Here is a 15823-nt window from a genome sequence, read left to right as displayed (position 1 = left end):
TTGAACTAACAAAATGTAACATTTACTTTGCTCTCTGCAAAAAAGTGCTCTTCATTCACATGAAAATAACATACACTTTTTGCTTTTCCCTTAAGAATACGCAGGGCGTGTACTGTGTGTGTGTGTGTGTGTGTGTGTGTGTGTGTGTGTGTGTGTGTGTGTGTGTGTGTGTGTGTGCATGCATGTGTACGTGGGGGTGTTTGGATGAATGACAGGGTATGATGTTTAATGTTATAATATGGTAATATGGTACAACAAAACAAATGAGAAAAGAAGAAAAAAATGATGTTGAAAGTTGGAAACTTATGGTGTTTTGTCATCTGCACAAGCTGCTCCTGGATGCCGTCATTTGAGGAAGTGGCACATAGCCGTCATGCTTTTATGATACGCCATTTTCATTTTACAAAAGCGACAAACAACTGAATCACTTCCTTTTACGGTAAAATAGTCCCATACCTTAGAACCACGAGTTCGTTTTGTGCATTGATCAGAGTCAACTGACTCACTTGTGTTGCAGCTGCCGCTACTCACTTCCGCCATTTTTTGTTTTGGTCATAATCTATGACGTCGACGCGTCGCCCCAGTCCTGGTTCAGAGGATAAGGCACTGAAGGATTGATGGACTGCACTCAGTGTTGGAAATAAAATATTCAGATTTGATACGCCAGCTAGCGCATTAATTTAGATTGGTGAACAGACAGTTTGACTGGAACTACTTAGTAGGTGTCCATATATCAGGGTTTAATGGACACCCTGCGGCCAATCAGAATCGAGTATTCCCCCAGACCATGGTATAACAGAGCTGAATAGAGTTTATTGACAGACCAGACAGATTGTGGTTGATAGCTAGGGAGATAGCTAGCTTGGAAAAAAATAATTCTATTAGGAAAACATCGCCTGACAGTTAAATTTAAATTCCCATTGGCAAGGCTTATCAGTCTATAGGCAAGAATCTAAAGGTTTATTAATTCAATCCTATTCAAATTTGCTTCACTGGCATGAATGCCACAACAGCAATATTGCTAAAGCCCCAAGAACCACGAAAAGAGTACCCAGCACTAGAACGGCCAAGACGGTCATTTTGACCATTTTCAAATGTATTTGTTCAATTTCAGCTTTGTTGAATGAAAAAATGCAATACTGCTGTTACATGACTTGTCCTTGAGTGTCTTATTTTAATTTAGAAAAGTTTTTATATAAATTACTCAAAAAGAAAAATAAAATATGATATGTTTTACCTATTTCAGCCACAAGTGGTCATATTGACCACACATCATTTCGTGTGGTTTCCTGCTTTCATTGTCTCTCTTGTTTCTAACTGTTAGCAGCCTCCAGCTGTGCTTATTTGTGAGTACACTTGTAAGTGAATTATTATACAGCAAACAAAAACGGGAGTTCCCCCCACGGTGAAACAGCGAGCGGAGCTGTTCAACACTAAGGTGCTGAAGTGATGCAACTCTGACTGTGTACCAGGGAAAGCCGAGGAAGAATGTCTGCAATGTCTGCATCCTGAGCATTGGGGCGAAGGCAAAATCAGAGTCTGCGATGTACTACAACAACAACACCAAGTATGGCAAGAACGTCCCGGATCAGATGCAAGGGCGTACTCCATCAAAGCCAGAGGAAGATGGTGGCAGTCTTCTATAACATCCTCGACCTGGCTGGGATCAATGTCTGCATCTTATTCAAGCAGTGCACCAGCAGCAGGAGAGCCCGGAGGAAAGTCCTGCAGCAGCTGGCAGCGGAGCTCAGGGCAGAGTACTTGGAGGGGAAAGGGGCCGTAGCAGATGGCACAAGGTACAGCAGCGGAAGCAACCACCGCAGCAGCAGCAGACATGGAGACGGAGGCAGTGCTGGTCCGAAAGTGCTGCAAACCGAACAAAACTTCAGACACTTGACATGCCACAAGTCTGTTTGTGGTAACTGTGTAGTAGCACTAAGGGCTGCAGCATCTCCCCCGCTTGTGGTTCCGTCTCCACAGTTAGCTTCGGCTTTGTCAGTGCTGCACCTGCTGCTAGTGACCACAATTGTTCCTCCTAATGTTCTCACTGCTTTGTGGACCATCTCAACTCTGACCATCAATATTAAGCTATTACTTTTCCCATTTGTTTTGAAATATTATAGATCTGATAAAAAATAATGAGAATGAATATACATATATATCCGATCCCTGATCGGGATGTAATGTCCAACTCCGAGTCTGAAACCACGAGATCGGCCCCGATTTCCAATCACCTGATTGGATCGGGACATCCCTAGGCGCAACCTACATACTCAGCTCTGCTGCTCATCCCACAAATGCATGTTCCTTACAATTGTGGTAACATTTAAAAGGGAAATAAACAGGCTTTCCACAGTATGAGATTTATTGCCAAGAAGCATTGTTACAACAAAGAAGTAATCTACCAAACACAAATTTCCTTACTTTTTGTGCTATGTTTAGATTTAAATTTTCGACCATGACTGTGTAACATACATATATATACATGTTGGGCCTTGCATTACATGAGGCACAATTACGTAATGTTTATGCAACAATAAAAGGGAGATTAGGTTAAATTTGGCTATCAATAATTAACGATTATTTGGGATGATTAATTATGATAAAGATGATCCAATTTGCATTATATCACCTCGGGGCACCACCCTTGAAGAAGGGAAAACATAGCAAATTTACAAAATCGGTCACATAAAAAGGCACTAAACTGTTTATAACTCTTATTAATAGTTAACTTAATAACTACAACCAAATTTACCATAACGTTACAAATACAAAACAAAAACAAATACACCTTTGTGATTATTCAACACAAAGGTGTGTGTGTGTGTGTGTGTGTGTGTGTGCACGTGTGTGTGTGTGTGTGTGTGTGTGTGTGTCTGGCAGAACAAATGGTGGTCACTGATATCACATGTGGGTGAGAAATGCTCCAGGCTCAAGGAATGTGTGTGTGTGTGATGTGATGCCAGGTTAGAGGAGATGGTTCATTGCATGCAGAGACCCTGAGTCTGTGTGAAGCAGACTAATGTCGAATTAGCCGTCTAAGAAAGCAAACTACCAATAACTTGACCTGAGGTCTCAATAACACCAATAACAAACACATACACTGAACACATATGCATTACATCTGATGAAAGTTGGCAGAGGAAGGAACTGGTCGCTCCTTTCTTTTGCAAGGATAGCAGCTCGGTTCCAACTTGCTTGGTGTTCCTCAGATGGTGTAGTTAGCCGGCAAGCTTTGCATCACAGCTGCTGGTGCTAACTGATCTGGAATACTGGCAGGAATAGGGAATTCTGAGACACTGAGTTCAGTTCACAGTCCATGAAATCCACAATGAATGACATTATCTGTGGGTCCCAACATACAGTAACAGACTAATCAATGATCCTCAGGTCTTCCTCACTTCTCGTCTGGCATTTTCCGTTGCTGGGGCAGAGACACGTTCATCGCTCTCAGAGGACTCATGCTGCTCACTGGGAGACACACTGAGGCTCGGTGCGTAGGGGTGTGTGTGTGTGTGTGTGTAGCTGCTTCACTGGCCTTTTTTCATATGAGCATTGTTAAACTGTACATCAGATTCATAACAGAACACAAATTAAGCTATTCTGTCTCATGGTTGACATAGTAACATCATCCTGGCCTTTGCTGGGACGCTGCGGCACGGTTTGATCCCCAACCTGCTGGGAGAGGGTCGCTGTGCCAGATACAACTGTCGTGATGCTGTATGGTGGTGGCTGCAGTGCATCCAGGTAGGAGGATACTGTCATTCAGAAAGTCATGGGGAAATAGATGGAAAGAGGAAGGAGTGTAAATAGATGAAACCTGAAATGAGAATTGCTGTATTTGTACCTCATGGCTAATCAAAAATGAAGCAAGTCTAGTCAAGCCCACCTCTCTGGAAGCTACCAAGCTAACTAACACTAACAAGATATCTCTGTTCACTGAAATTTCAAATTCACGCGAGTTTGACCGAGGGTTTATTCACCCCAAACAGACAGAATTACCCTCCTGTGCACTACTGTGCATGTGCATGTCCCATACATGTACATGCACATGTACAAGCCATTTTGTAGTTCCATGCACATGTGTAGGACACATGTACATGTGCATGGTACAACAAAATGGCTTATGCTGGAGAGATGAATAATCTTTGTTTAAACTACCAATTTCGTGGCGCGCAGATAGTTGAATGGTTAAGAGCACTTGCCACATACATAGCGGACCCCGATTTGCATCCCGGCTGGAGGACCTGTGCTGCATGTCACCCCCTCCTCTCTCTCCCATTTCCTGTCTGTCCACTGTCAAATAAAGGTGTCTATGCCTGAAAAAAATATATATACCAATTTCAAAGATATTAAAGTCATGAACTTGTATACCTACAGTTCCACATTCATCAGGCTGATCCACATGTTGGTTAATTATAAATAAATTAAAGAGTAAGGTTTTGACCTGCTCCATTTGTCATGATGTAACTTTGGTTGTGAATTGGTGATATATAAATGAGTGATAATGATATAATTGATTTTGACTGTATTGTATTCAAACAATTACATGTAAACATATTTAATTAATATTCATATACCTACTATGTGCTGTTATTCAGGACTACGCTATCCACGTCCCTCAAGGTCATGAAATACTTCGCTGCCCCATCACACGCATGTACCCTACTGATGATTGTGAACCTTGCAAACCTGGAGAGGTGGTATGTACAGCTAAAGCACACACACACACACACACACACACACCGATCTGCAGCATGCTCTGTTGTCTGCCACAGTGTCTTACTTGGTACCACCACTAGAAATCACCAACATTTAACATTTTCAAATCCTGCACACTCATTTAAATAAAATGTGTGTGTGTGCATACAAGCAGGAGCAGTGTCTGTATGATGTGATCCAGGAGGCCCTGCAGCGCCACCTGGAGGGAATTTCCTTCAGAGAGAGAAATGCTGGATCCAAGATAGACATGAATATGAGAGATGAAGGTAAGACAGGGAGTGTGTGTGTGTGTGTGTGTTTGTGTGTATATGTATGTATGTGATATTAATATAAGTTCATAATGGAGTCTTGATGTTAAGGAATAATGAATAGTAGATCCATTTACAGCAGCAGCTTTCAGAACTCCTTTTCAGTATTGACCACAAAGTTTCTGAGCTCCTCTACTCCATCACAGGCTTCAACGTGGCTGCTAAGGTGGATCCAGCCACAGGGTTTGTGACTGGAGGAAACCGATTTAACTGCGGCACGTGGATGGACAAGATGGGAGAGAGTGAGAGAGCGAGGAACAAAGGCATGCCTGCTACTCCAAGGTAATGTGTACACACACACACACACTGTCTCTCGCAGCTGTTTGAAAGGTAACAGCTAGGGGTGAAAAGGTTTGATTCAAATGTTGATATAGGGTCATAGTTTGGTTCACAGTAAAAAGCCCAAATACCTAAAAGCTTGTGTACAGGAAACTTGTGTTTTGTATCATTTTCTTTGTCCAGAGATGGCGCTGCAGTGGAGATAGTTGGTCTCAGTAAGTCGGCTGTTCGCTGGGTGGTGGAGCTCCATGCCAAAGGACTGTTCCCTTATGATGGAGCTAAAGTACACAGAGATGGTATTACAAACACATACACACACATACACACACATACACACACACACACACACAGACAGAAACACTGAGGTTTTACCTATATCTCTGTTAAATAAATATCACCCATCGGTAATCAGTAAAGCATTTCCTTTGTGTTCCAGGTAAAGAAGTGTTCATCTCTTACAGCCAGTGGAACCAGCAGCTACAGCAGTCCTTTGAAGCAGCATATTGGGTTTCTGGGGCCCCAAATGATCCCAATGAGAAACACCCTGAACTGGTGCATAAAAAAGGCATCTATAAGGACAGCTATGGTGCCTCCAGTCCCTGGTGTGACTACCAGCTGAGACCCAACTTCACTGTTGCCATGGTGGTGGTAAGCAGAGCGATGTCTCCATCAGCTCTAACTGTGTGTTACGTTATTGACTGTTTAGTCTGTAGCATGTTGAGTGTGTGAATGACCAGAGTTGTGAGTGGCTGCTTGTCATGAAGGTGTCTGTATTTAAAGGCTCCAGAGCTGTTTACAGTGGAGAGAGCTTGGAAGGCTCTGGAGGTGGCTGAGAAGAAACTACTGGGACCACTAGGAATGAAGACACTTGACCCCGAGTATGTATATACGAAGTTGGGTGGGTGTGTGTGTGTGTATGTATGTATATGTGTGTGTGTGTGTGTGTATATATATATATATATATATATATATATATATATATATATATATATATATATATATATATATATATATATATATATATATATATATATATATATATATACACACACACACACACACACACACAACATTAAACTGACCAGTTTAGTAGGTTCAAACTCTCACTGATATCGTCTTTGTGTTGTCCTCTCAGTGACATGGTGTACTGTGGTGTCTATGACAACGCTCTGGACAATGACAACTACAACCAGGCAAAAGGTTTCAACTACCACCAGGGACCAGTGAGTGGGACACACATCAGCTTGGCAAACACCTGAAGTCCCTTTAGATCAGGGGTGATCGAATACAAATCTTAAATGGCTCTTCAAAATTCCTGTTCTTCGTCTCATGATGCTGTTTCAAATAACAGCTATAGTCTCCTGGCATATTAAGCACATGGGTGCTGGTTGGAGGGAGAATGAATGCAAATGTTTCATTACATTCTTCCTCGAATTACCAATTTTCACTGTCCACTTTTCTTTTAGCAGTGAACTTGCTACTACAGCCGGCAAAATGTAAATATGCGAACTGCTTCAAAAACGAAAGTGAATGTTAAAAATTGCGCTTGCAGCAGTGAGTGACCTAGCTGTCCGTGTATTGTTGGCATGGAGACAGGTCCTGATATACATGTGCTGACCCAACCAAAACACATGGTGAAGGAACAACAGTTCGGGGGCCACAAATAGGCGGCCGCCGGGCTGAATGCAGCCCAGGGGGCTGCCTACTGAGGACCACTGCTTTAGGTGATAGACAGACATGATCAGGTTGCTGATATCAACTTGTTCTCACCAGCAGCCACACATAATGTGTGGTAGAGGTTTACGGCTATTGTGAAATGTATTTTTGTTCTCGTAAGGAGATGGAATGGTCAGCCAGGGGGTCCTAGGGCATGCTTCATCAGCTGTTATGAAAACTCAAATTTTAAGTGTCAGTATATGTTTCTGTGTGCATATTTTGTGTGCATGAGTAGGAGTGGCTGTGGCCAGTTGGATACTTCCTGCGTGCTAAACTCTACTTTGCCAAGAAGCTTGGAGAAGAAACCTACAACACAACTGTCACCCTGGTGAAAAATGTTTTGTCCCGACATTACACCCACCTGGAGAGGTATGAATGTCACCTGTTTATCCACCTGCCCTATACTCGGTTGCACAGCAGCAGTACGAATCTTTTCAAACATTTTCAAACTAGTACAGTAACAATGGGACCCGACTCCAGCTGTCCTTCTTTTCATCTCATATTATTTGTAAAATCACATAACTGATCATATTAGGTGATAGTTCTTTTTTTTATTTAAAATTGAAAAATGTATGATGAAAAAAAATGTGATATTCCATTGTTAATATTGCTGAAGCAGTTCACAGTACATGAACGTCTTTATTTATGTGCTATACCATTTAGAGAAATACATTCAGAATGAGTGAAAGGTACAATAACTACTCTGTAAGTGAGCTGAATCATTTCATTGTTGGTGTCTTCTCAGGTCTCCATGGAAAGGTCTGCCAGAGCTGACCAATGAGAATGGCCAGTACTGCCCATTCAGCTGTGAGACCCAGGCCTGGTCTCTGGCCACTGTGCTTGAGGTCCTCTTTGACCTCTAAATGGGCATCATCCCGTCTCCCTGATGTGAGGCTGTTCTGCATACTGAGGGAGAATTGTTTGGCTTGGAGAAGAAACACACATCACTTCCCACAGTCTGCCTTCAGTGAGCTGTCACAGTCATATTAATTGGTGTGGCAGCTACGCCTGCTTCAAATTGCATACAATAAATACATGACAGGATTACAACACCACCATTTCCCTTTTGTCAGCTCACAGTGATCCGTTTGAAATTTGCCTTGCCTATCTGCCCCCATCTCTACCTGCACAACTCTACCTGCCCAGCTCACCACTCTGTGTGTTTCTACCCACTTTTCCACTGGGAGAGTGAGTCTGTTACAAGCTCTCTACAGTTACAGTGGGCTTCTGCAACAGCATGGGAAAAGTTCATTTAACATGATAAATGTTAATTGTGATGACCCATCTTAGTTCATGTAGAAACTTCAGAGTTGGGCTGTTTCAGGACTGGGACAGTATGACCTTAAAATAATAGCGCAGTGTTTTTAGGCTATATATATATATATTTCGAAGTCTCCCCTAATGGTCTTCATAAATGTTCAGACTGGACGACAAAATCAGGTATCACAGTATTTTTGATTAAAAACCTAGACATTCATAGTGACAATATTTTAGGCTGACTGTTGGTACTTTCATTGATTGTTAATTGCTGTAATGAGCCTATAAAACTAGGAAATGAAAACACTGATGTCATATCACCATGTAACCATATCCAAAAGTTAAGACCATATGTAGTCTTGATCACGAGATATTGCCCAGCTCTACCTCTCCATTAGATATCAATAAGAGCTGTTCATTTAAACTAGCAAGATCTCGTGAGCTGATATGCTGTTAGTCTTGTTCAGGGTTTATTCTCAAACATGAGTGTCACACAAGTATTAATATGAAGAACGCCTGGTGCTCTGAGCAGACGTCTCACTTCTCTGATGTCACTGATGCTCTGTAAATGGTACCAGTGATGTTCTGGTGGTTTTCAGTGGAATTAGAGAGATTGTTTTTTCTTAAGCGTTTGTCAGAAACAATGATACATTTACTCATATTTTCAATGATTTAATTGAATATGCCCACAGCCCTCTGATGTTCCTCCAGCCAGCAGTCAGTCTAAAACTGGTAGAACAATATTTTTTGCTGACTTTATTTTAAAACAAGTCTTTTGTATTGACCTCCCAACCAGTCCTCATGTAACCTGTCCAAAACAAGTGACCCAGTGTCACCACAGGGTGACTCTATACATGCTGTAGCAGCAGTATGACATACATATTACTCCCAAGTTGTCTGTCCCATACAGCACACAGTCCTGCACCCCCACCTGCCTTGATACAAATACACAGTCTTCCAGCTGTTTCCCATTTCACCACATTTTCCCCACAAGCCTTATGAGTACTTCAATATTTATATCATTTAAGTATGTATTAATGTTAACAAAACAAATTGTTTTGTGCATGAGTGTTGTGTTAGTGTTTTCACAGGGTCAGTTTCCTCATGGTGTGTCACACTCAGTACGTTTACATGCACAGCTTAATTGGATAACAGCCATAGTTTGACTATGCTACTCAATCGGACAACTGCAATTGTACGAGTATACATGCCAGTGAGAAAATCTAATTATTGGCTGAGGCATGTCATACGATGGGTGGTGTTGTGCCCATTTCAGCTAGTGGTAATAGAGCCACCTCCGGCTGACCTCTTCATTATAAAAGAGGTCAGCCGGAGGTGTTTTAAAATCCTTCTGACTCACAACTGTCACAACACATCACCCAGTCTCTTTGGATCCTTGTTTACTGAACACAAAACCTAAATGAACTCAAAACATCCTCACTCAGTGTGGTACCTGCCAGAGTGCCACCTGGTACCTGCACAGAACACGACAGCATCTTACATCTGTTTGCAGGATATCAACACGACATACTCATTTATCCTGGTGAAGGTGAGCTACCACTACTTTGCTGAAAACTAAAGTGGTCAGTGGTCAAAAATAAGACTGCTCATAATTAAGACCAGTTGTGTGTCATTCAGTGCAGCACTTTTATTATTCTTCTGTTGCACAGTGCAGTTAGCGTGTGAGTGGAGGAGCAAGATTTCCCTGTGCAGTGGCCGATTGACTCTGGAGAATAATCAAGTCAGCGTTACTCCACAATCACAGTCCAGGCATGTAGAATAGTGCAAAGCTCTGTGAACTCAAACTGTAGTGTTACACATTCATCCTATCCTATCATCAGTGTGTCTCTAATGTTGATGTTTACTCTGCATAGTGTTACAGTTTCCATAGACAGAGAATAAAGCTATAAATAGCCAGGCCATTGTCTCCTCGCCTCTTTGTGTGTGTCTTGATGAGGAAACATTTTTGTTCACAAAGATGATCAACCATGGCTTGTTTGGAGAAATAAAACATAATTTAAAACACAATTAATGATTATGTGTGTGTGTCAGCAGTGGACACACAGACTCAGCAGACTGATGAAGATCAGAGTTGAGGAGGAAAGGGCCTGAAAAGAGAGGGAGGCATGTCAGCATCACAGTGCAGATCCATCAGCAGTCATTCGGTCAGTCAGTACTCACTCCAGCTGCAGAGTTACCACTGCTCTCTAGGCTCAGAGTGCTGCTGTTCAGCTGAACCCAGAATGTTGTGTAGTCCTGGATCAGACTGGCACTGAAATGTTAACAACAGCAAGAACACAGCAAATGCATAAATTAATGTTAGAGAAGGTCGGCAATGAGTTCTGGTCCAGGTAATGGGTCTGTTAGCGGCATGTACAGTGCTGCTTTAAAGTATGTGAACCCCTTGATCAGTTTAGATGTTTCTGTTGTTTTACCGTTATTTTTTTATTTTATCATCACCAACTTTTATGTATGAAATGTCATACTTGTTTAGTGGGACTTAAGGATGCAGGTGGAGATTCATCAGTGCATTGCAATATGTTTGTTCTCAATTCAGTATCGACTCAGAAAATCCTCTGAATCGATTCAGGCAAGCAGCAGCCCCTACCCACCGCTGTCCCTCGCCGGACACCTCTTGGTCCCCACCTCCGGCAGCTTGAAGCGCCTTGTGTCCACGCTCAAGGGTCGCAGGGTGATGCAACACAGAAACACCATCGGAGCTGTGGAGGCGGGTAGCCGGTGTCTGATGCACCGCTCTTTCAGAGACTGTAAACTCCCAGCACAGCCGGTCTCACCCTGACCTGCGGGTTGCACTCTTCTTCGGGAAGGGAGGGGGGTCAACATTTTACCCCCTCGCATCTATTTCAATTTGAACTACAACTTCCTAGAGGAAAGATTTGTCATTTAAGATTACTTTTTAAATTTAAACTTCAATTATCAACAGGTACTCTAATGAATTATTTGTTTATTACTACATATTACTGAATCAGTATCAAAGCATTTAAATAAATATTAAATACATTGAATCGAATTGTCACCTAAAGAACTGACATCGAATCAAATTGTGAGGTTCTTAACAATACCCAGCCCTAATAGAAGAGGTGGGTAGCGATGGAAAGCCCTTCTACAATAATATTGGCTCACATTGGGTTTGTTTATCACATGTCTGAATGTTGTCCATTTATTTCCACAAAATTCACCAGAATCTATCATTTAAGGGGCTATTTTTAAAAAATTTCTCCCAGGGGAACATACCTTGACAATACCGTACTGTACCGTATCAAGAACAAAACAACTCGTAGTTTTGCCCATTGATGTGGGCAAAGGTGTAGGTGATAGCCTTGTGGCTATGGGACTGCTGCCATGCCCCGAATTGCCCCTGCACTGTAGTTCCATACAGTTCAACAATGCCAAGAGGAAAGGAGAAATCTCAAAAGATTCCAGCTCCATCAATCTACTGTAAGACAAATCATTTACAAATGAAATGTACAAAAGGGGCCTTCAACATGACAGCAACTCTGCCTGGAAGTGGGGGCCCATCAAAACTATCACCCAGAAGCACCAGAAAAATAATGAACCAGGTCAAGGCCAACCCACACATCACCTCTAGAGAGCCACAGACTCTGGTAGCATCTGGGACAAATGTGCACGCATCTACAATCATGGGAGGGTTGCTAGATGGAAGCCTCTGCTTAAAAAAAAAACAAAGCTGCCCGTTTCAACTTTGCCAGAGAGCAAACCAGGGGCCTTCTGGAAATCCATTCTCTGGACAGATGAATTCAAAATAGAATTATTTGGTCACAATCAAACCACCATGTTTGGAGAAAAGCCAACACTGCATATCAAGAAAGGAACCTTCTCCCAACAGTGAAATGCGGTGTAAATGTGAAGGATTGGGTCTGCTTTTCTGCTTCTGGACCTGGACAACTGCATATTATCAAAGGAACCATGAATTATCAGGCCTATCAACAAATTCTTGACCACAATCTCCTGCCATCAGTCAGGGAAGCTAGGACGAAAATGGATTATGCAACAATTCAATGACCTAAAGCATTCTAGCAAAACTACAAAGGAATGGTTTCAGAGAAAGAGGATTCATACTCAAAATGTTGTGGTGAAAGATGTTGCCCTATGTCCTTCCAACTTCTCTCAACTGGCTGAGGAGGAGTGGGCAAAAATCCCCATAATCAGATGCGAGAGACTGGTTAGTGGTTTCAGAAGACATAATGGCTGCAAAAGGAGGAGCAAGCTACTAACTAAAAGGGTTCACATGCTTTTGCACATTAAATTTTCAGTTTTTGTGAAATAAACCACTAGAAGATATATCTCTTTTTGTGTGTGTCCATTATTTTAAAGGTATGCTTTACAAATTGGGATTTGAATGTATGTTTAATAAGGTTATTTAAAAGTTTTTTACAAGAAAGTGTGTGTGTGTGTGTGTGTGTGTGTGTGTGTCTACCTACCTAAAGAAGATGTCTCCATAGTAACTGCTGCTGGGTGCCTCCCAGGTCAGTTGGACTTTCTTCTTCTTGACTCCTGAAGCCTGACTGACTGTTGAATTCTGCTCATGGACACAAACAAACTGGTTCTAATAAAGATGAAAATACAAGCTATGATTAGACATCAAGACAGCAGCACATGTGCGCAGGTGGTCGAGTGGTTAGAGTGCATTCCAGATACACAGCCGACTCCGGTTTGAATCCCAGCTGGAGGTCCTTTGCTGCATGTCACATCCCCCTCTCTCCTGTGTTTCCTGTTTGTCTACTGCTTAATAAAGGTGTCTATACCAGAAAAAATCTAATAAGAAAAGACAGCAGATGTCATATGTTTTATCAATCAACTGAGGACATCCTCCCCAAGCAAAATGTCCTGGTGCTGCTAATCCAAGTCAGTTCTAACTTTGCCAGTCTCTTCTTTATTAACTTCAGTTCTGCTTCCAACACAATTAGGCGCCACCAGATAATCAGAAAACTTCCTCATCGCAGTGAGCTCTGGCCCACATGGCCTCAAACAAAGAGAAGGCCTTTGGAGAAATCAGAAGCCTATCTACTAGGGCTTGTGGAGTTCAAGAACAAAGGGATGAAAACAGGGCTGAAAAAGGTGTGAAAACTGTGACTCCGGTTGACCTGCGCCCAAGACATTCACCCGGTCTCTGTTGGCTGTGAGCTCGGAAGCTCCGCCAGGATCACAGTGCCGTCACTCCCAGTTTAAAAGTCATGAGACCCCAAATCATGTTGCAGTCCCAGGGAGCATTAAGTTGTGGTGAGACCCCCGGTTTCACGCAACTGCTGCCATAAGGGTGCAAATTTGAGAAACGTTTGTCCATTTTGCTTGAGCTTCAGTTTCCTCCTCACTGGACAAGACAGAGACTGTTTTTGTTTTACTTTTGTTTTGTTTGAACATTCATTATTATTGTTTTGGATCCAACGCTGCACAACCTACTCATCTCCTCCCTGTCTGCAGAAGGAAGAGATAATCTTCAGAAGGAGACGAAACCTCCGAGGTCCGGTCCTGCATCAGATCGATTCACAGTATGATTGCTGCCTGCCTTCGTCAGCTTTTAGGATGCTAAAGCTGACACCGCGCTCGCGCTCCAAAACGAGTTGCAGCTCCGAGTCAAATGAGACGAGAGGCACCCATCTGCAGTCAAGATGGCCGACAAGGGTGCCACCATATATCCAATCCATACCGGAGGTCCCAAGTGGAAGTTTCTTCTTCGTGTAATGTATTGCTTATTCGGCGTCCATACCGATTAATAGATTATGAACAGAGAACGGGGGAATGGTAGGTGAAATAGTCTTTTAATTGTCATCCAACGAGTGTGGTATCTTCTCTAAGATGTAATTCGTGTTTTAATATATATTACAAATGCGATGCATCGAAGAGTTGGAGTGTCCTGTGTCGTGAAGGCTGTTAATCTGCTTGACTCGATGGTCTGGGCTAACATTAGCTTAGCCAAAGACGAGAGTACTAACGACTTGTATGTGTCAGATTAACTGTTCTTTTGCAAAGAAGCAGACCTGAGAAATCATAACTAAGGTGTAATGCGCAAGAGTTAGCCAACTGTCCGAAGAGTGACTGTTGCTGCTTCTAGCAGTAGCTGCTGTTAGCTAGCTAGCTCCGTTACCTACAGCCCTGGCTGGGAGCTCAGAGGACAGGACAGAGGGGGGGTTGGTGTTTTCACTGCTAGCTGTTTAGTATGTTATTGACATAATGTCACGAGTATAATTTCTCATTTTGTTGGCCATTTTTTTTTTTCATATTTACAACTTAAATTTTTCAGAACAATTTTGGTATGCAAACATTTACTGGATCTGCCTGAGAGCTGCTCATGTTTTTATTCAATGAAACCCAAATGAAACCTATAAAAACACAAAAACTACTACTGTATGAAGACATGATGAAGTCAAAATGTTTTGATGCTCTTTAATGTACTGTATGGTACAGTCTTGAGGAAATGTGTCACCTCAATAAATTTAAGGTAATTTCTATTTAAATTGTGTACATTTTAGTTATTTACACTAAAACAGTGAAGTATACATAACTGTTTAAAGTAAGGAAAAATACATTTGTATGTACTGTATAGGATGTTAAGTAAATATTTGTCTCTCAGGTACTGTATGATTTTTAAGACAAGTTACTCTCCTTTTTTTAGAAAAGATCATCTGCAGATGCAATCTGCCCTGCAGGCCATTTTCACTGTCCATTTTGTGGAACTACAATAATCCGGAAAGACACCATTATGCCCCATCTTATATAGTGCAAAAATAAATGTGATATTGCCCAGCTCACCAGAGACCCACCCTACTGTTTTATCATCAATGAGTGTTTCATACACATTCCCACCTTCTGTGTCAGTCATCAAAACTGACCATTCCTACACACAAACAGCATCCCCGAAGACCCCAGATCTGTCTCAGTCAACCCCAGCTCCAACCTCAGAGGATCCCATTGCTCCAAAGGAAGATGTAACACAAGATGTGCCACCAGCCCATGTGAGGTGCCCGCACTGCCTATTGGTTTTGTACAAGAGGAATTTGTTTTTACACATCCAAAGAAAACATGGCCAAGTAAAGGGCACAACATCACAATGTCAGTTACAAAGTACATCTGTTGACCAAAGTAACAGCCTCTATACCGTCAGAAAAACTTCTAGAGGATTGAGTGTTCCAGTGCATGTGCAACACAAGACATGGGGACAGCAAAATGTGATGACATGTGAGATGGATGTTTGTTTTTCTACTTTAGAATATTTGGCGTTGGAACACAATAAAATGTTTGTCACAAAAGAGTCCAATTAATAGTCATTTAAGAGTCATTTAATAGTTACACATGAAAATGAACACATCTCCAGACCCAGGAACTCCCCATTCTGTTGAAGTCACACTTTTCTGGGGCCACTGTGTTGCTCATGATGCCCCTTAATACATGAAGATCCCTGGTAGGTGAGGAGATGACCAGTAGGACTGATGATTTTAGCTAAGCTTCTCTACTATGCTTTTGAGCAAACAGTGTGTACTGTGTTTAATGAAGGCACCCTA

General features: G+C 42.1%; 2 protein-coding genes across 3 annotated transcripts in view; one reads left to right on the top strand and one right to left on the bottom strand.

Annotated features, from left to right (window-relative positions):
- The window catches only part of agla (amylo-alpha-1, 6-glucosidase, 4-alpha-glucanotransferase a), a 68672-nt gene extending 60592 nt beyond the window's left edge, over nt 1–8080 (top strand). Inside the window, exons 25-35 of one of the 2 annotated variants that reach the window (XM_037083330.1) lie at nt 3391–3493; nt 3624–3747; nt 4602–4703; nt 4877–4988; nt 5177–5312; nt 5493–5605; nt 5746–5957; nt 6090–6187; nt 6445–6532; nt 7261–7394; nt 7771–8080. In XM_037083330.1, coding sequence (XP_036939225.1) covers nt 3391–3493; nt 3624–3747; nt 4602–4703; nt 4877–4988; nt 5177–5312; nt 5493–5605; nt 5746–5957; nt 6090–6187; nt 6445–6532; nt 7261–7394; nt 7771–7888 — 1340 coding nt within the window. In that variant the 3' untranslated portion in view covers nt 7889–8080. Of the gene's footprint in view, nt 1–3390; nt 3494–3623; nt 3748–4601; nt 4704–4873; nt 4989–5176; nt 5313–5492; nt 5606–5745; nt 5958–6089; nt 6188–6444; nt 6533–7260; nt 7395–7770 lie in introns of both variants that reach the window. The other variant, XM_037083329.1, reaches the window with a different exon arrangement.
- Nucleotides 8081–10257: 2177 nt separating this feature from the next.
- The window catches only part of si:ch73-14h1.2 (putative ferric-chelate reductase 1), a 36553-nt gene continuing 30987 nt past the window's right edge, over nt 10258–15823 (bottom strand). Inside the window, exons 4-6 of the mRNA XM_037083336.1 lie at nt 12746–12843; nt 10464–10554; nt 10258–10390 (exon numbers count right to left, since the gene is read on the bottom strand). Of these exons, the coding sequence (XP_036939231.1) occupies nt 10331–10390; nt 10464–10554; nt 12746–12843 (249 nt within the window). The 3' untranslated portion in view covers nt 10258–10330. The remainder of the gene's footprint in view (nt 10391–10463; nt 10555–12745; nt 12844–15823) is intronic.

The sequence above is a fragment of the Acanthopagrus latus genome, chromosome 21 (genome assembly GCF_904848185.1).
Source record: "Acanthopagrus latus isolate v.2019 chromosome 21, fAcaLat1.1, whole genome shotgun sequence".
Lineage (NCBI taxonomy): Eukaryota > Metazoa > Chordata > Actinopteri > Spariformes > Sparidae > Acanthopagrus > Acanthopagrus latus.
The sequence above is the reverse complement of the archived record's forward strand: the minus strand, read 5'-3'. Positions and strand labels throughout refer to the sequence as shown.